At 36.2% G+C, this 25,176-nt stretch overlaps 1 protein-coding gene across 1 annotated transcript in view; it reads left to right on the top strand.

The window, feature by feature from the left end:
* The window catches only part of CACNA2D1 (calcium channel, voltage-dependent, alpha 2/delta subunit 1), a 379,635-nt gene that overhangs the window by 182,216 nt on the left and 172,243 nt on the right, over positions 1-25,176 (top strand). Inside the window, exon 5 of the mRNA XM_009328361.1 lies at positions 13,597-13,726. Within this exon, the coding sequence (XP_009326636.1) occupies positions 13,597-13,726 (130 nt within the window). The remainder of the gene's footprint in view (positions 1-13,596; positions 13,727-25,176) is intronic.

The raw sequence follows: 25,176 nt of genomic DNA, 5'->3' as shown, positions 1-25,176 counted from the left end.
TATTGCAGAAATCTGATTAAATAATATTTACATATATTTACATACTTAGTTCTCATATCTTCTGTTTAATGTTGCATCTCTTGATGGTATGTGGTAGAATTAGGCATGTGAAAATTTCACTGGAAAACACCATTTAGCACTTGTTTTAGATGGTTTTTTGTACATTCTTGGAGAATCATGATACTGAAATGGGCTAATGGCTGTTTGTAAAGAGAATGAAATATTAGTTGGCTGATGTTTGATGGAGATTTTTTGAATTTGAACTCTTTGACAACTTAGACTGTATCTGTGCCAAAATTTTTCTGATTCTTGGCGATATGACATGGATTTTCTTGGGGGTTTTTTGTTGTTGTTTTTTTCCTTATCACTGTAATTGGTATTAGCTATACAGACAAATGCCTTATTCTAGCCTTTTTTTATATAGACAAGGGAGACGTTTTGCCAGCAAACGCTCTAGACTGACCTAAGCTATAAGAGTGAAAGAACATTTGTGCTAGAATAAATTATATCTTCCATTATGAAAGACTGCCAGAGTAGGACTGTTGATACACCTGTATAGTGAACATTTTTAACGCCTTAGAGAAGTTTCATTAGAACAGGAATTTCTAATCTGTAATAAATGTCATATTTTTCAACTATATTTTCATTTTTATTAAAATATATCTTGAATATTAACCAAATTTTTTTGGTACTGGCATGTAGTACTTGGAATTAATAATTGAGTCTATAATACATTTAAAATTTTATGAAATGAAGAGGGAAAACTTTGATAGATTCCCATAGATGTCCTAACTTATTTCCATTTTTAGAAAATACTTCTTGGTTGTTGCACTTTTTCATTCCTGAGAGTATTCAAAGCCTCTGTCCTGTGCTTCTCAAATATACAACATATTCATAGATGTTACTCTTTTAAGTTATATTCTAAATATCCTAGAACATACTTACTTTGGTACTTACATTGAAAAATTTCCATTGAAGTTAATATATTTGTAAATGAACTGCCCTAAAAAGGTGGATCCATATTTTATCTTTTTTTATGTAACAAAGTAATTTCACTTTGGGGTGTTGTATCTCTCTCACTGCAGTATATAACAAAAATAATGTTTATGGTTAAAACATACACTTCTCGCTGTAGTGGAGATGTGGAAAAATCCTGTTATAAGATATTGCAAAGCATCTTATCTTTAGTATTTGGGGAGGAGCAGTAAGCAGGAAAACCATATTTTTATATTCTTTAGTCTTACATCTGGTGTTCATCCTTTTTATACAAAAGGACTTATTGTTCTTATTTCTAGTAATTTCATGGTACCGTGACTTCCAGCTCTTTTAGGAAAATGCATACTCCATTTTTATTTTCTGTGTAGTTTCCTCTTTCACGTCTGGAATCCAGTGTTATCATTTCTAACAGTGTGATTTGGATGACATTCTTTGGAAAATGACCATCGGAATTGATAGTGAGGGCATAATTGACATTGGCTGCTTTAGTGACAGGACTTTTTGCATTGTTCTCTGAGAAACGTGTGTCTTTTTCCAAGTATCACTGGGAAACATGTCAGGTCTTTCCATTTCAAGGCATTATAGGTAAGCTTGAGTCCAACCCATAGGGAGAAAAGGCATTCCTTTGAGCTTCCTATTGAAATTATAATGATCTGTTGCCACTGGGAGCAGGGGTTCTTGCCTTTTTTTTTCTTTTTTTTTTCTTTTTTTTTTTTTTTAGTATTCTGGTTAAAAAACTAGATGTCAGGTTTATATTCCTTTATTCATATTTGTGCAAGTCTCCTCTTTTCCCAAATGAATATACGTTCGAGGCTGCAATGAAAAATACATGATAATGAAATATATGACTGCCCCAAAGCTATCTCCTACCTGTGAAACAGAGTTATGAAATAATAATGGCGAGTGATAACTGTAGTTGTCAGTGTCCTAAAAAAGATGAAGATGTTCTTAACATGGAGAATCCTATCTTGAAGGCAAATTTGCACAAAAGAGCAGTGCTTGAAGTGTCCCCATGGAGGCTAAGTTTATGCCACACCAAAGATCAGAATTCAGCCCTAAAGCTAGTGATTCATCAGTTTAATGGAAAATTTCTTCCTTCAGGATATTTCCTACTAATATCAAATGCATGAGTGATAACAATTGCAGTGAATGCAGTGTAATTGTTTGTTGGTAAATAAAAGCAACTCCAAAACCGAACTTGTTATAGAATGTTTATAGCATTTGAAGTAGTGATTTTTAGTGAGTGCTTTGTTGCCTGATTATAGACAGCAATGTTGTATGAGTGTTTTGACATGTCACTTTGAAATGTGCTGGTCACATTGAGATTTTTAAGTGGAACAAACCAAAACGAATTACTGCATCTGATGTTTTCATATGATTGATTGAATGTAGAAGTAGGCTTTGAAATTGCAAGTCAGATCAAGAAGACTGGAATGGCGCACTTACAATATTTTATTAAGATTTACTACTAAGACTCAAGATAGCTAAATCACCAAAATCTTTGAGTTGTGTTTTCAAGTTTAAGAAGATAAAAAACCAGAAAGATAATGTGCTGATAGCTGTGTCCTCTGTGGTTCTGCTGATCTACTGCTTACTCATATCTCAGATGAAATAAATGCCTAAATGAACCCTTCATGAGAAGTGTGGCTGAGATGAGGTAAATATTATAGTTACAAAATTGGCTTTAATATTCAGTTTGTATATGGGTATCTGGAATCCCATTCTGGGAAGTGTATACAATTATTATTAGTTGATTGTGAGATTAATATGTAGTTTTGCTTTCCTCAGATGATGTGAAATGCTGCTTTACTCGGAGACACAATACCATATTGGCTTTCTTGGAGATAATTTCAGAGTGGTTTATGATTCCTAAGATATCTCCAAAGAGGAAATACTCTACGCATTGCACTGTTTTGGAATTTTCAGGGAGTTCCCTGTAGTTTAAGTGATCTGAAATGCAGTTCCTCACCTGTTCCTTCCCTGCCCCTGACTCTGCAAATGAGAGTATTTCTGAACTGGCCAATATCATCTGCAAATGGCTGGATCACTTTCCCTGGCCTTTCCACATAGCCATTCTCAACGTGCTCTGTCCCTGTTGTTTTTTGGAGAACAGATGAAAAAAAAATAGACTGAAAAAGACAACCATATCTAATATAAAGTATTCCATTTGTAAGTGTTTGTAAGTGGATGATCAGTCTACTCTATGAAGTATAAGGCTTTCTTACTGTATCCAGTGTTATCCTTTCCTGCAGTTCTCTTCATTTAACATCTCTAGTTTCCAGTGCTTGCCGCAAGTATGGCAAAGCAGCAGAGCTTCAGAATTGAAGCCTCTCATTTTATGCAAGGTCATTTACTCTGTAGTTCTGCACCTGAGTCATGGCTTGAGTAGGGCTGAGTAGGAAGCAATCTGGGGTTTAGCTTCAGAAATATTTCTTGCGCACGTGGCTATGAAAGCCCATCTGTGCTTCTGCTTTTGTCCTGTGACTTGAAGTCTTTCAGAGGTTTTAGTGTTGGTATGTGAAAAGGTGGATTAAAGCTATTCTTGTAGCTCTCCTTTATGGTGTGTATTGCAAATAACTTTTAATCCAGTGGGGAATCACATTGTCCAGACCCTAAAAAATGTTGTACTGGGCTTAATCTGACCTTTTACAAAGGTATTTTCTTTTGCTGACTTTTTTTTTTTAGCTCTTTCAACATCTAAAGGTTGACCTGTTTCTTCTTTCCCTTTTTTTTTTTCCTTTTCTTTTTTTTTTTCCCCCTTCTGATGTGCTTCTCTTCTTGGGCAGAATATCCTTCTAAAATTTCCCTCAGTCTCTGTGAATGCTATTCTTCTAATTTATTGCACTGTTAGGTTTTCACCATACTAGCATTTTTAAAAAATATATAAATAGTCTTACATAGTGTTATGGCAGTTTACTTAAATTATTATACGGTATTTAGTCTGCAGGGAAAGTCTATGGTCCATATGTAACCCAGGGGTCAGTGGATGGTTTAGTTTTACCTGCCGCTTTTATCTACCTAGATACAGCTGGCATTTAATTAGTGAAAAGCTGCATTATATTTAAGTAAGCATGAATTAGTGAGTGATGTTTGTATAGTGTTTTGAGCCCAATTAGTGTTAACTCAGAGAATCACAGAAAAAAATTAGATTAGGAGGGCTTCTGGAGGTCATGCAGTCCAACCTCCTTCTCAAAGCAGGGCCTTACTGTTATTAATGTTGTTACTGACACAGAAGACAGTACAAATTAAGAAGAAAGAGCAATAACCAATTAGTATGCTGCAAGATGTACAAAATCTGGACCTAACCAGTATGACTGAAGGTAAGAAGGGGCTGTGAAACAGGATCAGTTGATAGCTTAGCAAATCATGGCAAAGACAACTGCATCAGATGAAAAAATCAAATTAATTAAATGTTCACATTCAGTGGGTATTATAACTAATTCCCAATGAAGCATTAAGATGATTTAACAGTTCTTATTCTCCAGGGATATGATCTTTAATCAGATGTGGGGGTGGTAAAAGGTAGGCAGTGTAATTTATTCCAATAACAGTAGAACAATCTCTAGTTTGAAATTTAATTGGATGATGTATGAAAAATCTAAATTATCCAGAGTGCATTTTGGTCTTGAAATTGTAGATGACCAAGTATTCTACGAGACTTTTGTCAACAATGGATATTTTTATTTTATTTTATTACATATGTTTGAGTACCCTAGTGGGATGTGACTACAGTAATTTGAAGGAAACTATGAATTTTAAAGGATTTTTTTTGTTTTTAATAATTCACTGGGCTTTTCTGAACTGCTTGTAACATTTTAATCAGTTATAGTAAGATGTGCTTTTATTCTAATATGACCATATATTCCTAGTGTTGGCTAATGACATCATCTTATCCAGTCAAGCCACTACCGAAGTCAATGCTGAAGTAGGTAGTTCTGTCCGATACATGGTACCTTAAGGGCAGGCAGGAAAATCTCTCTTAGTGAACACCCTGGTCCTAAACTCCTGAGTTTTCCCAGGCCATCACCCGTATAGGAGAGAATCAAGTTGAGAGGTTCAGATGGGGTTACACAACATGACTCCTGAACTCCTGACCAGGATATACAACCCAGGAAGGATATGAGATGTTGCCTGAACCTTCGAGGATGGAATAGAATTAGTAAAGTCAGCTGGGGGTTGTATTGCTGATGGACGTAAAGAGCAACAAGAAGTGCTTCTTTAAGAACACTGTTATCAAAAGGAAAGCTAAAGAAACTTCTCAGTGGGGAGGGTACCTTGTGCCTAAGGACATAGCAAGGATGAGGTACTTGGTGCCTTCTTTGCCTCAGTCTGCCAAGTGCCTTAGCCTGGCAGCAGAGCTGTGGGAGAAAAGCTATTCCCACAACAGAGAAAGATAGATTTAGGGACCACTGAAGCATGTCAGACATACACAAGTCCATGGGATCAGATGGGATGGATCCAGGGATGCTGATGTTGTCATGAAGCAGTTCTCCATCATCCTTGAAACACTGGGGATTGGGAGAGGTTCCTGATGACTTAGGGGGTGGTGAGGAAGTGTCACACATCTTTAGGAAGATAAATATGCCTTATATGTCTTATGTACTTAGATATTTAAAATACATATTTCATTTTACCTGACATTGTAGTTAAAGAGAAAATAGGAGAGGACAGAAATTAATTTTTGCATACTGATGTTACTACAACAGACTTTATTCAGCTTTGCTGTGAACGTCAGCTGTAATCTGTAATTATGAGAAAAGAACATAACTTTAAATTCTTTTCTGGTTATTAAATAAGAAATCAAGGTTTCAACACATACTAAGTCCAACTCACTAAAATATTGTCAGTTTTAGGAAAGACAAGCTGTTTGCATAGGTCTTTAAAATAAATTACATTAATTGCTGATATGCTTAGGTGACTTCAGATTTTCAGCCCCTCATCCTGCCACCCGATCTAACCTCCTTAGCCTTACCTTGTTGGGACACTTACAGAATGGAGTCTCTTCTTTGCCTTTTCAAATCAGAGGCACATGTGTTGTGGCTTCCTTGCTTTGGGCCCGTGGTTGCAAGCAGGTGGTCTCCCAGCTCAGTGGACATTAGTTGCAGGAGCAGACTGACTCAGGCAACTTATACTTTCAGTTTTCAAGTAAACATCAAGGAGATGGAGGAATGGTGTTGGCTTACAAGATGGAATGACAAGTTCCATTTGGTAAGTCCAGTAGGAATCTGAATTCTTATCTTCAGTTTAAAAGAGTAAATCTCAGCATGTGTGTACTCCACTTCCTGTGGGAAAAGTATTAGTTAAACAGATTCTAATTTTTAGCATGATGTGTTACCATGTTCTGTCCCATTTGGACCACTAGTCTACCATGGAATTCCTTCTTTAATACTTGACCAGATATATGCTGACTATCTTTTCTACTCTGCCAGTTTCCTACCTGCAGAACTGTATAGTTTTATTTAATTATTTGTAAGGCATAGCTACAAAATGCAAGGATAGGTCCTGTAGATATGATTAAAAATAAAAATTGTATCAGTCCTTTTAGTGTTTTTCTTCACAACATGGATGGATAAAATGCTGATATAATCATTAGAAATTCAAAATAATTGCTGTTATATTTTTCATTAATTCCTTTATTACTATCCTTTCACCTTCAGATTTTTTTTTTTAGCTTATTGCCAAATGTTCTCTTATATCTTAATAATGTTCCTTTTTGTCAGAAATTAAGAAAATAGTTATATTATTTACAAGAAACTATAATTCCCTGAGTTGTGGTATTTAAGGCACACTCATAGATGTAATGTCAACTCTTTCAAACAGAAGTCGATTTCCAGAAGTTTGGATTTCTGTTCTGAAGCTTTCTTCGCCTGAAGAAATTAGGAAAACCCAATCCTTTTATCTGTTTCTCTAAAATGTAATTCACTGAAATGCTACAAGAGAGCCAGATTTTCATAGAATCATAGAATAGTTTGGGTTGGAAGGGACCTCTAAAGGTCATCTAGTCCAACCCCCCTGCCGTGGGCAGGGACATCTTCAACTAGATCTGGTTGCTCAGAGCCCCGTCCAACCTGACCTTGAATGTTTCCAGGGATGGGGCATCCACCACCTCTCTGGGCAACCTGTGCCAGTGTTTCACCACCCTCAGCGTAAGAAATTTCTTCCTTATGTCTAGTCTGAATCTACCCTCTTTTAGTCTAAAACCATTCCCCCTTGTCCTATCACAACAGGCCCTACTAAAAAGTCTCTCCCCAGACTTCCAAGTCCTTACATTTGATAAGTTAATTACATCAAGGATTCATTTATTCATAAAACCAAGCTTATGATGCAGTGAGTATTGTGAATAGGTTGGGATAAAAAGAAAAAAAAACCCACTATTATGTTTTGGATATATAATAATTTTGTGGGTATCTAAAACTTCTGATCAGAAGCTGTGAACCATGAAGGTCAGATGAATGCATAGAGCGGGTTTTGAACCACCCATAAAAAATAATATAGTTGTGTATACAGTAGACAGGGACAAGCCTGTAAGTAAGTGTATAGAAATTAATATCAAGAAAAGATAGTTTGCATTCAGAAAAATGGCTTAAGAGGCAAATAAATGTTTTTTAATTAATTTGACTCTACATTTGATACATACTAAAGTTATTCAGTTGGCAGAATGCTGAAAATAAAATTACTGTTATAAAAGAAAACTCTTTTTTTTTTAAAATATAAATACTCGATCCAGAGTTCCAGTCATTTTCTAACTAACATCCAGTAACCAACTGATACATTGGAAGCATATGGAAACACTAAAAGCACTGAAAACAACTCATATATATTTTAAATAAATGGCCCTTGAGCATGACACACTGACAGTTGCAAATAGAAAACTTTTCCTACATCTGAAGCTACCCAGACCTTATATATATTTTTTTATATATATTCTTATGTTTATATATATGAATATGTGTATATATTCTTACGTTTAACAACTCTCTGTTGTCTAACAGATAAAGTAAGAATATTTAAGTTCTGAACCAATTGTTTTCTTATTTTATTTATAACTCTTTTGGTTGAGTTTTGTCCCTAAGAGTAGACAGAAGGATGGCACTCTACTTAAAATCTTAGTGTAGCTGAATGAAGACCACAGTCCCCCACTGACACACAAACAAAAATGAAGTAAACTGTTCGCAGTTCTGTTACAACCACCTAAACACACTTGGCAGTTTTCCCACAGCTGGAAAATCACATCTAGCGAAAAGGAAATAAAAACGGTATCAGAAGGCAATGCGGTCATGACATTATCTAAAATGCTATGAAAATGCTATGGCTATTAGAAATGCATTCTAGCTGCCTCTTCAAAATTAACTTCCCTCTATCTTGTCCTTAGAAGAGCTGTTCCCATCCTTTGCACGCTGCAGGCGTATTGCTGAGCCGGGTGCTTCAAGTGACATCTCATTTTACTCTCCCTGTCAGGTCCAGCTGTAACTTTTTAATGGGACCACAAGCAGTGCTGGAGGGGCTGCATATGTAGTTCTACTGCATTACTTTCCTCAGGGAGGAAAAAAACCCAACAAAACAGCAAAACTGATTTTGAGTAAGGAACTGAGCGTAGGAAAAATTCTATGCTTATTTTGTGTATGATAGCATTTGTTTGTACAGGGTAGGTCTGGGAGTGGACTAAAAGAAGCATAGGCAGGGAAACTCTATTGTTTAAAATTTTACGTTTAGAAATTTCAACAGATATTCAGAAATCAAAAGGGGATTGATGAAAATATAAAACTTATAAACATTAAAATATGAAACTTTTTGAAATCTGCAAGGAAAGAAGAAAGGAAGGACTGAGTAAGAATTTTGATGTCCCCAAAACCGTAACAATTCTAATTCCATTTCCGTATTCATTCTCTAAAATGGCATTGATAGGGACAGTGAGGTTTTATGCAAAACACAGTGCCCTAGGGCAATGGAAAATACTAGCAACCAATTCCTTTCTGTTTTACGTAAGTATGAAAGCAGGCAGGAGCCATTGTTTCTTGCTGGATATTGGTTCAGGAATTAAAAAAATCTACCTTTTATTCTTTTGTCCTGATGCTAAATCTGTTCTGATGCTTTGAGCAACTTCTACATTGTTCCTGGAAACAGTCTGCCTTCAGGAAACAACTGAAGATTGCTTCATTTTGGTTGTGGTTTTTTGTGTCTTTTATTGATGGTAATTTTTAATTAATATCAGTTTTCTGATCTTCAGTTTTCAACAGCTGCAAGAAGCAAAAAACAATGTTTTATATATGTGGAAAAAATATTTCTCATTTCTACAGTAACCAGTGCTTTTCAACTAAATGAAAATTTACTAGTAGAGATACAAAATCCACTCATCTTCCTATGGCTATGATGATGAAAAGTAACTGAATGCTGTGGAAAGGAGTCGGGATACGTTTGGCTGCAGTGAAATGGGCAGCTAAACTATGTCAGAGTTTCTTGAAATGACCTTGTTTCATTTTGTTTTAACGGTTGTTTGCTTTTCTATATGCATCTTTCAGTGATACTTCTTGGCATAAAGCTTCCAGTTACCTCATGTACACACATTAATTTATGTTCACAAAGTCCTTGAGAGAGAAGTTGAATTATTTCTGCTATGTATTTGGCTTACAAAAAACAGAAGGTAACCTCCACTTTATTTTAGATCATGGAAAATGTGATTTAGCCAAGATCATGAAGAACACCTACAGAAGAACCCACTTTACCTGAATTTTAGCTGCTATATCAATTTCCCTTTATTCTGATGGGGAACGGTAGACACATGAAAAAATACTTTATTTATTTAAAAAAAAAAAAAAAGCCTTAAAATGGCACAAATGTGAACTGAAAAGAGAAATGGATTTTATCTGCCTCACAAGGGAGGGAGAAATTGGTCTGGAGATTCATTGCAGAGAAATGAGTGAGTTATTTTGCTGACTGTCAGTGGTAGGTAACAATGTAATTCAATAACTGAAGGCCAGGTTTGAATAGATAGAAAATTAATCTTCAGCCACTGTCTCCTGTGGGATTTTCTGGTGCCAGTATTGATTGCATTTCAGCCTCTGACTTGAGAGAGAAATTCTTTGGAGTTGGATTTTAATTATATTCACATGCTGTATTACTTTCCTTCAAAATATGTGTTTTGCTACTTTCCTCAAAAACAAAGTTTAACTGGATATTAAAACTGTACCAACCAATGCCACAATCTGTCAGGCTTTTGATAGAAATACCAGACTAAAATAATTAATAACATTGAGGTTTTCCTTTTTAATCTTTCCTTATCTTTTTTTTTTTTTTTCCTGATTTAGATGTAGGTTACTTCTGATTCATAAATTTTGCAAATGAAAACTAAATAGTTTTTACTTTATATAGGAGGATCCACTATAAACATTGGATGTGTAAGACCTGGCACAGCATTAGTCTTGCCGATCATGAGGTAGTGACCTAAGTGAGTGCAATATTAATTTGCCTCTAGTGCTTCTGATACTTGCCTGTTGCGTGCAGAACTAGCACGGACACTGTTATATTTAAGAGCAAAATTAATCCTGTGTGAAGGAAACTACAGAACTTTTAAAGGATTTTGCCATTTGGTGCCTCTGGGTTTTGGGAGGCAGATAGATGCATTGTTTCAATATCAGAGTTGTACATCACAAAATGCTCCCAGGAAAAGTCAATCAGGATGCAAAAGCTTGTGTGATAATGTAGAAGAAAAAAACCCACCAAAAACCTATGTAAAAATTGAGCCAAATTACATTGTCTGAAGCTATCATAATGCTGTGTCATTTCAAATCATAGAACACATAAACTGTTACTGATCCTGGCTCCAGTTTGTACACTTCAAAGTAAGTTATGGTTTGTGGTGGGTTGTGGTGGGTTGACACTTAGAGGTGCCCACTAAGCCGCTCTATCACTCCCCTCTCTATCACTCACCCTCCCCAGCAGGACAGGGGGGAGAAAATAAGATGACAAAAAACTCATGGGTCGAGATAAAGGCAGTTTAATAAAGAAAAGCAAAGGCCATGCATGGAAGCAAAGGAAAACAAAAAGATTTATTCTCTATTTCCCAGCAGCAGGCAATGTCCAGTAGGGAAGTAGGGCCTCAGTACATGTAGCGGTTGCTCCAGAAGATAAATGCCTTAATAACAAATGCCTCCCTCCCCTCCTCCTTTCTCTTAGCTTTTATTGCTGAGCACAACTTCATATGGTATGGAATATCTCTTGGGTCAGCTTGGGTCAGCTGTCCCAGTTATGTCCCCTCCCAACTTCTTGCCCACCCCCAGCCTACTTGTGAGGGGGGAACGTTGGAGACACAGCCTTGATGCTGTGCGAGCACTGCTCAGCAGTAGCCAAAACATTGGTGTCTTATCAACACCTTTCTAGCTACCAATACAAAGCACAGCATTATGAGGGCTGCTGTGGGGAAAATGAACTCCATCCCAGCCAGACCCGATAAATGGTTTTACTTTCTGGTAGATTTAAGAGAGTGGCATACTGGATCATAGCATTTCAGGCTGCATTGTACAAGTACTGCCTGCTTTTCTAATCCACATTCCAAAATGAAAACATTACTGTCTTAGAAGCATCTCAATGCAAAAGTATGATATTCAGAAGTCCTCTGGCAATGTCCCTAACAGCAGGTCATTGTGTCCACTAGAACTATTAATGAAAATAATACCACACACATGAAAGTAAAAGGCACCATGTGGTCTTAGGTGTTCCAAGGAGAAGAATGTTTTTAAGTAATTTACACATTTTATCAGTTTAGATTTTTTAATGCTATGATATACCTGGACTTTACCTGGTGATAGGTTTGCTTAAAGAAAAAAGGTCATCCCTTACTTTGAGTATTAGGAGTTGTGCTTTCCTTTCTGTCTCATCCACCAGAGTGGGGTTAAGTACTAAGTAACAAGTTCAACTTCTTAGCAGAAGATACAGTAGCTATGCTGCATAAAAGTAGTCAAAATTAGTACCCACCTTCTTTTCTTCCAGAAGTTTAATAGACTTGTATTATGAGATTCATCTCACCTAATTCTAGACAGCTGCATTGCGACTTCTCCGTCTAGGCGAATTGCCCTAAGGCTATCTTTATAGTCAATGGAAAGAAGGAGGCACTTCTAAGGCATGATTCATGTCATGGGAAAATAGGTGTCTAATTGAGATGAGATGAATTGCACTCTAAAAATGCCCATTTCTCTTCATTGACTATGAAGGCAGCCTGGGGTGATGAGCTCAACACTGCTATGTTGTTGAAATCAGTGGATGACACTGGTTAATTGAGTTCTACCCATTGTGTTTCTGAACAAAACCACCTCCTTGAAACCCATCTGAGACCGCTGCTTACTTCAGGCAACATTTGAACCTATACTTAGTATAACATTTGTCCATAACCCTGTGATGAAGCAGTTGAGGAAACATATGCAGTTTAATTAGATTACTTTGTGAGTAAGTTAAAATTTAGCTGTCTATACTTTGATAGGGGGTAATAGACACGGTGGTAGTATATAAAGAATAGCCACAGAACACACATGCCTGACTGACCAGACAGGTGCTTCTTTGTCAGCACTATTTTTCAAGCGTAACACATTTTCAAAAGCTGACGACTCTGTAGTATTAAAAATATCCTTATAATTGCCTACAATTGCTGGCCTGAGTAATCAATCGGTATCATAGTTGATTCATTATTCATTTGAGTGGCAGTCTACTCATGCCATGGGGCCTCCTGTTCCAGCTGCAGCTGAGCCACATGAAGACATTGCAGCCTCCCCTTCGGCCTGCACTACCTCCTTAGTTTCCACACTTCATGCAATTTTTGTAGCTGAGTTAGAAAAAGCCTCTGCTTTTCACAATTTTTGAAAACTACTCCAAATGACTGGGTGAATTAGAAGGAATCAAGAAGCCAGGGTGCAGACAGGTGAGGGAGGATGGGGACGCAAGGCAGGCAGGTGGTAGTGAGCACCTGAGTGTTTGGGAATCGTTCCACCCAGGAAGCTGTAGCCAGGAGAGTACAGGAGATTTAATCGAGACTTATTATTAAGATAAACTAATGAGCAAAACCTATGTCAATCAGAAGTTCTAAGAAGGCTTAATTTCCTTCCTTTGTCTGGATGTGCACCAGTGTTTCTCAAAAATCTATTTACGAAATGTATATTAGTGGTATCATTTTGAGATTTGTGATTTACTATATAATCTGCAGAAGGAAAACATGAGATATACAGTATTTATATTTAAGATTCGGTACAAATTATTACATGTAATAGAAGGTATTTACCTTGCATTATGGGTATAAAAATTCCATGCGCTTATGAAATTTAGGTGTGTAAGGTGTTAGGCTCTCACTTTTCTTTTGCAGCTTTTCATTTCACTGAGTTGCACTGGGTACCTCATAATTCAAAATAAAGTATACACAAATATTTCTGGACCTGGAGCAAAAAAGTGTGTTTATACACAATGTATAATGTTGTATATATGTATAATGTATAATGCAAAATGTTAGCTAAGAAAGAAAGGCTATGAGTCTGTTATGTAAAAAGAGGCAAATGTGAATGGAAATGTTTTTAGCATACTTTGTAATATTTTGCCCTTTACATGTCTTTCTTTAAAAAGCCTGAAAAGAATGACACTGAATCTGGCAGCCAGAGAATCAGACCAGTATTTGAAGAAGATCCTGTTTTCCGGCGGCAAACATCTTACCAACATGCAGCAGTCCACATACCAACAGATATTTATGAAGGCTGTAAGTAGCATATGAACAAAGTGATTTTATTTTAATATTAAGCTTATTATTTGTGTCCCATTCTTAAAACCAAATAAACTCCAAGCACAATTTTCATCTCAATTTTTAGTACAGATTTGCTGATATTGTCTCTTTTGCTTCTTTCAATAGTACTTCAGATATGTGGTCTATTAGGCATATGACTTATCTTATGTATTAATAGGAGCCATAGTTAAAGAGATCCATTAGGATTGGATCTGAGTTTCAGAAATGGAACTGGAGGTGAAACAAAACTCTTACATATGCTAATTTTCTTATCCATTCCTTCTCTATGCTGTGTTCTCATTTAATACAAACAATTCTTGACAGCTCTTCTTTACATGGTTTTGGCCTCAGGCAGAGATGAGTACTGAAAACACTTTTGAGTATCCCAAAAGCACATACAGTTCAGGCTAATAACATGCTGTGTGAGATGGTAGTACTTATATTGCATGCAGTGCAGTTCCAGAATTGCAGAAACAGACTTTAGCAGAGAATTTGAATAAATTCTTTCTAAGCTATGTGAAAAATAATATATATATATATGCATATACCTCTGAGGAGTCTTTAACTGTATTTCAAAATTAAGTATTTAAGTTATCTTTCAAGATGAAAATAACTTCCTTTTTCTGTGCTTATCATCAAGAAAAAATCATTATCCAATAAAAAGACATTTCAGCATTCAAAATGGCTGCATTTTTTTAAAATGGGGAAGAAAAATGAAATAAGATCCATATTATTAAGTTGTGGGGTTTTTTTATTTAGGATCCTAATTTCAAGTATGCAGTCTTTCTCCTCTTTCAAAATCTCATCAAGAGGAAAGAGACCCTAATGTGACCTGAGCTCTTTAAAATTCATGGCCACGGTTTTGTGCAGCTTATATAAATGACACAGGGATAAAAATGGAAATGTCAGTATGATGGGGGAAAGAATCATAGTAGCTCATATTCTTATATGGTGTGCTTGACTGCCAGACCTAGAGGATTATTCTGGGATTCTGGCTTTAATAAGTAGTAAATTGCGCCTTAATTGCAGGATTACACGGAAGACACAGGCCATTTCCTTTGCTTTTGTTTGAAGAGTATTGATACTTTGCTGTTAAAATATTACGAAAACTTGCCTCCAAGCATTAGGATATTTGTAAACACCATGTGAACTTTGATATAAGATTGTAATCAAAACAGTATGTAAAATATTTTGTTGTTGTGTTGAATTTAACATTTTAGATGGTATTCCTAAGGACACTTATGTCCCTTAAAAATACATGCTAGGTAATGTTACTGTACAGCCCGTTAACCTAAAAATGAAGACAAGCTATGACTTCATTAGGAAAGGTTCAACTTTAGTATCTAATAAAATGATAATAACGGACAGAAATGTACATTTTTTGAGAGAAGTAACTGCATGTGCAACATATATGGTTCATGAGAAATTCATGATTCTTTGGGTCTGCCTATCATATTAATTACCAGAGATGTGGAAGCCTAGAAAATTACAGAGAAGACTGTAATTCTGTGTCAGCAAAATCCTCTTGTTGGGTAGCTGGGTAACTTTTGGTTACAGATGGTGTTTTCAGAGATAACAACTTGAGAATACCTAAAAATCACAGATTTCATATCAATAAACACAAAATCGTCACCAGGTTTATTTTACAGTAACAAAGTTCATGTGTTGTCTGAAACACAGTGAGCAATTGGAATGTAGTCATTCACCAATAGATTTCCAAACCTAGAGTTTAATTTTCTTTTCACAAGCAATATCATCTGCAAGCAATTTTTATAACCCTAGAAAGAGTGATAATGGATCTTGAACACTGTTGTCATTTTTCTTCCTGTTCACATGAGCTAAACTGTAATTTCTTGATAGAGGTTTCAGTGCCCACTATAGTAGGGAACAGTTGTACACTTTGAAAATAGTTTGCAATAAATCTGCAATTCCTTCACTACATCACAGTCTGCTAGTGAACATCTACAAAACAGCTATTACAACAAATCCTTCTGAGAAACAGTGGATGAGACACAGTTTACAACTTTTTATTGTTTGGACACCAATTTTGCTGTACTGAATTACACCTTGGAAAGCAGATTTCATTCCCCCCTCCCCCCCCTTATTGTGTATGTTTTGTAGGATGCCAAGAGAAACAAAGGATTGCTCTTTGGATCACACAGAACAGGTTTCAGTGACTAGATATTTGACTTGCCTACTCTTCCTTGAGATTGGTTTTCACTTCTATTGCCTCTTAAAGTAGCAGGTCATTGTCTCTAGGGGAGAGGGACAATTACAGTTAGAGCCATGCATGTTCCTAAATCTGAATTTTCACTTGGATCTGTTGATTGTGCTTTGTCACGTTAATTACTTTTTGCTGTATGAAGCTAGGAATTTGAGATTCACTGACTTTTAAACAATATGTTATCCATGGCAATCTTTCTTCCCTGTTCAGGTTTCTTTTTTATTGCAGTAATTAGTTATGATTTTTAAAATATTAATCAAATATTGAATTTCTGTCATATGAAATTCTGAACGTGTGGATCCAGCCTCCAGTTAGCCCTTTGAAACTGGGGCACTGGTTTAGCCAGTAACTCTCTAATGGTGTGCCACCTATTTAAACCTGACAAAATAGCATGTGCTGTAAAATATTCTTTGGCTTCCTACATATACAGTGATTTGCTTATTTTGAAATTTAGTGATGAGCTACTTGTGAAGTAGTCCCTTTTATTTCACCATAGAAATATGTGACAAATCATTACAAAATATCCATTCACTACATCCAGGTTATTACTTTGTGGTTTATTTGATTGCAGAAAGAAATATGAAAGTTATTTTTGCTTTCTCTCCTCTGTATCTGGTGCCAAAACTGTAGGAGAGATGGGGAAAAGTCTAGGGAGTTAATTTATTTGCCTGTTTCTGAGGATTACAGTCCCACTGCAGGAGAGGGCAATCCCAATAAAATAGACCCAAATCAGGCTTTTAATTCAGTATTTTTGAAGAGTTCCATTTAGGTTTTGAAATAAAATCAATCTGCTGCTGAAAACAGAACAGACCCTCAGGTTGTCTTTCTACCACATGCACTGGGAATTAGTCATGCATCTCCTATTAGTAATAACAGAAGTCTTATTTCTAAATCCCCACTAAAACTGTACCCTGCTTATCCCGAAGCAGAGTATGGGAACTGCAGGCCAGAAGTAAGAGGAAATCCTCAGCACAAGGCAAGTGAGGTTAATCTGCCTAGGGGATACCACCACACATTGCCCTCGCTGTCTGAGCTGCATAATGCACCATCTGCTACAATGGTTGCTCCACATCTAAGTCTGTACTTGTGTTACAGTTTTAGGAAAGGTGTTAGGCAAAGCACACAAACAAGGACTGCTTTTTTGTGTGTGGTTACTCCTGCTTTATTTCCTCTAAATCAGAAATTGAAATATTGCTTCCACATGTCACTACCTGATTAACATTGAAGAGTTGATTAAAGTGTCAGGTTGGCAGTAATGTATATTGAACATGATGACATCATTTTGAATATGTTTGGGCAGCTACCAGCAAGAAAAAAAGCCTTCCCCTGCTCAGAACCCATTAAAACACTCATAAGGAAAGTAACAATTAATTAATGGTTCTTACAGCTTAATAATAATAAAATATACATAGTGTTTGTTCATACCCTCCTTTTATTGGGATGGTAGTCAAAATTTTGCTGCTCCTTAAAATCTTCTAAGATATTTATTATTTTTTGATAGCAAAATAGTGGACATCAATTTTATCTTACATGTCCACTACCAAATGGTAGCGAACATCAATTTTACCTTTGTTCTAGTGCATCATATATGTAAATATTCAATTATTGATAAAGTATTTTGACATAATAGTGCTTAGTACTGGGGGGCAATCAAAACTTTTAGGAATAATTTGAAAAATTCTGTTTTGACGCTACAGTGATTTTTATCTTGACTGGAACATTATCTCTTTGACTGGAATTTTTGTACAATTGAACAATTTCTGCATATCTTAGGTATCTCAGGCTATGAGCTTGAAAGGAAGAAATATTCTTTGGGAAGAAACTTAGAAATGCTGGGAAATTAAACCATGGGAGCAAGAATATTCCCCCTCAAAAAAAACCCCAACAAAACAACTCCAAAAAACTAGGAAAAATTGCATCATCATTTATTCATGGAAGGTCTTATGTGTGGTTAATAAGTAAGTTTATTCAGGAATCAAGATATTGATAAAGTGTTGTGTAAATATTTTGGCATACTACGTCAACATTCCTTAAACGACTAAAGGAGCAATAAAACTTTTTTGTGCTTTACAAAGCACAAATATTGCTATTTTAAATAACAATAACAGACAGGCTCTTGCCAGTTTTATTAATTAAATTGCTTGGTTCAAAATATGTTAAGATTAATGCTGTTGATGTATAGCTGAGAAACTGAGGCTATTCAGAACTATTTTTCCCATGGTTTCTTCTAAGGGATAAATGAATAGCATTTTTTTACTACAGCTGGGATTGAAAAATGATTGTTTCAAGTCTCTGCTTGTGTGTGAGTGTTTGTATGTTCACACCTTTAAATTTGGAAATAGAAGGTGGATTATATCGTTATGTATGTCTTTGTGCAGATGGCATGCGAGATTACTGTTTGTTCTGGGGGGGGGTTGTATGTTTTCAATTACTTAAATCAGTGAGTTATTTGCGAAAACATGTAATGAGTGAAGTGGACCTTTAAATGAATTTTCAGTGTCAGCCTGTTTTAAATACCAAACACTATGGCTTGGGGTAAGTATAAAGCAAACGTTAGTTGCAGCTAAGTCCCTAAGTACTACCTGGTTGGCTCAATATTAAACCTGGAAGGAAAATACTGATGCAGAAGCTTAAGCAAAGAACTCTAGGGTCAGTGCTGCTTTTTATGCTCTGACAATTATGATTTTTTTTTTTCCCCAAGTAGCTTACTAAAGCTCCCTGAATGAAAATATTTTTAAACAAGCAGCAAAAAGAAATAGCTTTTCTAACTTGATGGAAAAGCTTGTTTCTGTCATAATTCAGAAGGCAAAAAAACTTGAACAATATCCTTCATCATGAGGAGGTACTTGCATTTTGGTACTTGGATTACATTAGTTTTATTGGATGGTCTTTGCATATTTACCTGGCATCAAGTTTATCATGACTTCTGTCTTAAATTATCAAAATTTGAGACAATAAGGTAGGATAAAGAAAGATAGTCTGGTAACCAAGCTTAATTTATTCCTTCTTGAGAGACTAAGTTTTGTCAAAAGAAACTAATCCTGTATATCAGTTTTAGATAGCAAAAGTCAATAAAAAATACCAAGCATAGAGTATTTTTCCATCGCTCGAGGTTATTTTTGAAGATTCCTGAGTTCTTACAGGTGGACACAGTGTTGCAAGTTAAAGCCAGGAAATTGTGCCACAACATTGTCTTTTTTGCCGAAACAAAAATTTGATGGCAGTACATTTGTTAGAACAACTCTGGGTAGATAAGGGATAGAACATTGTGATATCTCTGTAGCATACGTGTCTGCTCACTTTTCTGCTGAAGCTGAGACCTGAGGGGTGCAAGAACTGTGGGACCAGGGAACAGAAAAGGCAGGACCGTGTCTCTAATTTAACGGTTTATGTGAGAGACTTTGGTTCTCATTCCCATCCCATAAACTGTTGCTATGTTAATATATCACACGATTATTGAGGAGAAAAAATAGAAATCACCCATAGAATAAGAACTGAAACCCACTCTGGTCCCTCCTGGAGAATATCCTGACTGTTCTAGATGCCCTCTGACAGTGATACTGCAGGCATTGCTTCTTTTTTTCCCTGTAAATCTGGTTTATTTGAAAACTGTGGTATGAGGGGTTATTTGCTTGAATTGTGAATCTTTCTACGAGTTACTTCCTGCTGTTGTGCCTTGGCACAGACCTGAAGGGAATGCGAGTCTGAAGAGTCATAGGTTGCACTGGATCTACAGATCAGGATGTATATTTTGGAGGTCTCAACTGTGTGGACAGAGATAATAATCTGCCTACTATGCTTGGGTTTTCATGATAGAGACACCATGGATAGAATTGGTTAGGTACATGTTATTTTGAAGGTACCAGCTGTAATAAGGAATTATCAATGTAGACTTAAAGCAATCTGCCTGGTAATGATGCATCACAAAAATGTTATAATACCATATTCGAGGTCTGAATATTTGTGAATATGTTTTGGTCTGGAAAGTTTATCCAAGACTAACTGATTAATAAATGTAACTTAAGGTTCTTAATGGGAAAATAGTGGCAAATCTAAAATAAAACTTAATTTTGTTATAATTCTGGGTACTCTTCCAGATCTGGGCTGTTTTACTTCAAACATTTCAAATGCTTCTGTAAAATAAAAATAATAAAAAAAATTTTAGAATTTAGAACCTTAATGCCATAGGCTTTCATCGAGATTTAATTTTCTAACACTAATTTCTACTGAAAGTGGGTCTTTTGAAATATTCTACCTCTGAATTTAAGTAAGTTTATTTGAAATTAATCTAGAGTTATCCATTTAAAAACAATGATTGATGACTGATTTAATTCTTATTTGGTATGTATTAGTGTGGGAGGTGACTGAAAGATGGCTTTATGAAATTGTTGATACCTCAACACTCAACATGTTTCCTGGAATGTTAATTTTTTTTTTTTTTTTAACTTTTTTAAGAAATACGTTCTTATTTAGAAACATTGGGGGGAAATTACATAACATAGTAGTTTGTGCCTAAAATATTTGGGATAATGCTTGACTTTTACTAGTTTTTGTTATTTGCCTGAAGTTGGAAATAACAGATATTAATTTTTACTTTTCTACCTGGTATTTTGTGTTAAAGAGTTTTCTTGGCTAATACTTAAAGTACTTCTGTACCATAGAGCTATATTTTAAATATTTTAGATCAAATCAGGTAATTTAACTTGGGGAAATAAAGTATAAAATTCCAGCAGAGAGAGCACTTACAATTCACTAGCGATTCATGATGGGGTCTTTCCATTTTCATAATGAAGCCTTTTATCCTATAAAGCCACTTGCTACAGGGATGCCAAGAAGTTACAGGATTGACTTTATGATCCTTTTGAAAGAAGTTATCTTCATAACTGGTAGTAGTGCTTTTCTTTTATCAGTTCTTTTTTTTACTTCCAAATTGTTTTATTTTACTATGGATCTAATTTTAGTGGAAAAAATATTTTCATTTCCATCTCCAACTTTCTTTTATGGAGTAAGATATTAACACTGCATGTCAGTCTCTGTGCCTACATGCAAACATTCTAGTTTTCTCTGATTCAGTTCCAGTCATGCTTCCAGAGAACCCCAACCTTCTTGGTTACCATCTGTACTTCAGTGGAGAAATGCTCTGAATAGTTCTGTCTCTTGATCTTCTAGGTTCCTATTTGCCAGCTGCAGAAATTTACCTTGTGATTGATATCTTTAAAATCTTTTTTTTCACCCTACTTTCCTTTTATTGAATAAACGGAAGGTATTTAAAGATATATTTAACAAAAAAAAGCCAACCCCTGTCTTGCTAAAAATTAACCAGAGTCAGGGTGCTTTACTGACACAGAATTCCCTGTGAAAACCAAATTCCACAAAATCAAATTACATTTTAGTATGTTAACCCTTATTTCTTTTTAAATGCAATAAAATATGTGAAGAAAACTTTTATCCCATTAAAATCAGGAAATGGTTAATTTCTTTCCTTTTTTTTGTTTTGTTTGTGCTCTCTTTAAAAAAGAAGCAAAACTAAAAATTTTGAGCTTGGGTTTTCAATAAAACAGCATGGGCCTTAGCCATGGCCCTAACAGGTTGCTGTGGGTTTTTTTTCATAGTGATCCCTTTGAGAACCATCAACTGCCAGACTTTTTATACTATGCCATTCCTGTTCTTTTAACCAGAAGTTTGTCTACATGGGTCTCTGATATGATACAGTCTTCCTAAATACTCAAAGGATATGATCTACTACTTGGTTAATGTTTTTAATATCATGATGAGATGTGAAAAGCCATACCAGAAACCAAACCCATGATAACTGGTTAAATTGGTTACTATGGTTCTGGCTTCAACAAAATAGAAATCCCTACAATGAAGAGACTTTTAAGGCCTTTTCTATCCCAAGTCCTTTGGTTTTGAAAACTCAGGGGTTTAGGCAGAAAAGTGCCACAACACCTTTGTGTTCCTATTTTTTCCTCATTTTTTTTTTAGTGTGTAACATTAATTTGCATAGTTCGTAATAAAATGTGTGAAAAATAGTTTTCTGGTAAATTGAACGCTTATTGTCATTATCATTTGGTGTGGCTGCCTTTCACTGCATATTTCTTAACCATCAAATTAACCCAGAATTATCTTGGACATTATAGGAGGTCCTGAGATTCCAGTGTCTATTAGGCTGCTTGACTGAGTAAGTAAAATAAATGTTTAAGCTATGCATACTGCCAAAAACTGTTTTGCAGGCCAGATGATTACTGCTGCTCCTCAGATCCCTTTCCATTCCTTCTGCAATGTTTTCTCTTATGCACAGCTTGGAATGACAATTAGTGTTGAATTGTCTTGTACCAAGAGGGGAAAGTTGGCTCTGCAGTAAGGTTGGCCATGTTCTTCTGGTAAAAATAGCTAACGGTGGCATTTGCATGTTGCAATACAGACTGCAAAGCAGAACATTGAATATCAGTAGATCTTTATTATTGGACATATTAAAAAAGAAGACAATTTTAACGAAGATCTTGGGAGACTGGTTCTGGTGTGTGGAATTCTCCCTATGAGGAAACTGGTGCAAGGTTTCTTTATGTTATAAATCTGGCTTAGCTTTGCAAAATGGGTTGATATGGGGTATATAGATTGTCCAAGCTTTGTATTGGTCCTCAAGAAAGGGAAAATGTCATCTCAATCCTTTATTCAGCTACATCACCTAAAAGACTCTGTCAATGTGAGGGATGGTAATTGTGTTCTCAAACCTGCTCTACAGTAAGGGAAGACCATCAGGAGGTTACTTGGGCTTTCTGTAATTGTAAATTCACAGTACATATAAGTCTTTTAGGATTTACAGGATTTTTTGTATAATTACTTCTTCAAAACTGCTTCCAGACAACTATAAGGGAGTGTGGGAAGAAATATTTGTTATATTTGCAAGCTCAGAATGAAAATAAATGTTTAGATGTGTTTCAGTATGTCAAATAAGTAGATATGATGAGTTAAGTTGACTACTAGGAAAAATGTGCTAAATTGCTTGAAGTAATTAATATCTAAAAAGAAAATACCAATTTGTGTGAAGCACTTCGTAGGAAAACAATAAAAGGTGTTCTGTCTAAAGGACCTTAAAACCTACTTTAAATGGAAGTGTGAGAGGTTTGGGAATACTCCTTGGTTACCCCGAGAGTCTGTCAATTCTTTTTTCCCCTCTCCTCAAACAAGTTTCCCTTCTTATTTCATACTCGGTTGTTATTTTCAATTTCAGTATGTTCAGATGTGGGTAAGGAAGGAGGAAGGAGAGCAGAAGGGAAGGAGAACTATGGCCTACCCCCTTTTTTTACTCTTTCTCTGTTCTCACACAAGCTGCCAACTATGCTCTAAGCTGTAAAGTTTACACCCTCTGTGACCCCATGCAGAGCGGTAGAAGAACTAACGTGACTGTGCAGGCAACTTCTGCCTCCACCCCTGCATCTCTGCGGCATCCAATGGTGTTGTCTGGGCTGAAAGTGCATGTGCATAGCATAAAGTTGTGCAAATCCTTAAAGATGAGGACAAGATATTTTAAACTCAGTAATATATTGTAAGCTGCATAAAATAACTAACATACATTGCTAAGAACAAGTGTGTGGATGCATAGATAGATAGCTTCTATACACACAAAAATAATAGATTAGAATAAGAAGAGTTTGTGTTTATTATTTACTTGACCCACACAGATTATGAGGAAGAAAAATAAAAATAGTATCTTCAGACTGTCATTTTTTTCACTCTGGAAATGTGAGATATCTCTCTGCTTGTTAAGATTTTTAGAAATGTCTTCGTGGTTTGTCTTGGTTTTAATATCTAAACAGTTTACTATACTTATTATCAACAGAGTGCTGAAAGATTTCCTCCTGGAAAGAAAACTGGTTTTCAGCTTGGCAGTATAAAAAAAAGTTTGAAATTTATAAAACCCATTATTAACTAATTTGTCCTCACATTTCAGAAGTCCTGAAGCTGTGATACCACAGCTGCAAATTTTGCTCTGTTGATGGCAGCCTAGCCATGAGTTATGATTTTTTTATCCTCTACAGGTTAAAAATTATATCCCTGGGTTATTGGACTTTACAAGACTTAAATGATGAAACCTTATAATCCTGTACTCTAAAAATATTTCATTCATTTGATTCTTTCAGAACAAAATGAAATAAAGCTAAGTTAAATTATAGATGTGCAGGAGATAAAAACTAAGATTCAAAGTATTTTATTCTGAAAAAGACTAACCATGATAGGTGATATATTAAAAAGAAAGATAATAAATATGGGTACTGTTTGAAATATCCCTATTGATAAATTTAGCTGGGTTATTTACCGAGAAACTGCTAGTAAAATCAGCAATGGATGAATGGATTGGAATATATCTTCTCTACTATAATTTTAGCATCTGCATTACCATATTATCCAGCATTGGATCCCATCCATCTGTGGGGCCGGATGGGATCCACCCAAGGGTACTGAGGGAGCTGGCAAAGTGCCCACCAAGTCACTTTCAATCATTTATCAGCAGTCCTGGCTAACCGGGGAGGTCCCAGTTGACTGGAAGTTAGCAAATGTGATGCCCATCTACAAGAAGGGCCAGAAGGAGGATCTGAGGAACTACAGGCCTGTCAGTCTGACCTTAGTGCCGGGGAAGGCTATGGAGCAGATCATCTTGAGTGCCATCATGTGGCACGTACAGGACAAGCAGGTGCTCAGTCCCAGTCAGCATGGCTTTATGAAAGTCAGGTCCTGCTTGACTAAACTGATCTCCTTCTATGACAATGTGACCCGCTTAGTGGATGAGGGAAAGGCTGTGGATGTGGTCTACCTAGACTTTAGTAAAGCCTTTGACACCGTTTTCCACAGCATTGTCCTGGAGAAGCTGGCGGCTCACGGCTTAGACAGGTGTACCCTGCGCTGGGTAAAAAACTGGCTGGACGGCCGGGCCCAGAGAGTTGTGGTGAATGGAGTTCAATCCAGTTGGCGGCCGGTCACAAGTGGTGTTCCCCAGGGCTCAGTATTGGGGCCAGTTCTGGGTAATATCTTTATCAATGATCTGGACAAGGAGATCGAGTGCACCCTCAATAAGTTTGCAGGCGACACCAAGCTGGGCGGGAGTGTTGATCTGCTTGAGGGCAGGAAGGCTCTAGAGAGGGACCTGGACAGGCTGGATCGACGGGCCGAGGCCAACTGTATGAGGGTCAAAAAGGCCCAG

This window comes from Pygoscelis adeliae, unplaced genomic scaffold (genome assembly GCF_000699105.1).
Source record: "Pygoscelis adeliae isolate BGI_AS28 unplaced genomic scaffold, ASM69910v1 Scaffold267, whole genome shotgun sequence".
Classification (NCBI taxonomy): Eukaryota; Metazoa; Chordata; class Aves; order Sphenisciformes; family Spheniscidae; genus Pygoscelis; species Pygoscelis adeliae.
The sequence above is the reverse complement of the archived record's forward strand: the minus strand, read 5'-3'. Positions and strand labels throughout refer to the sequence as shown.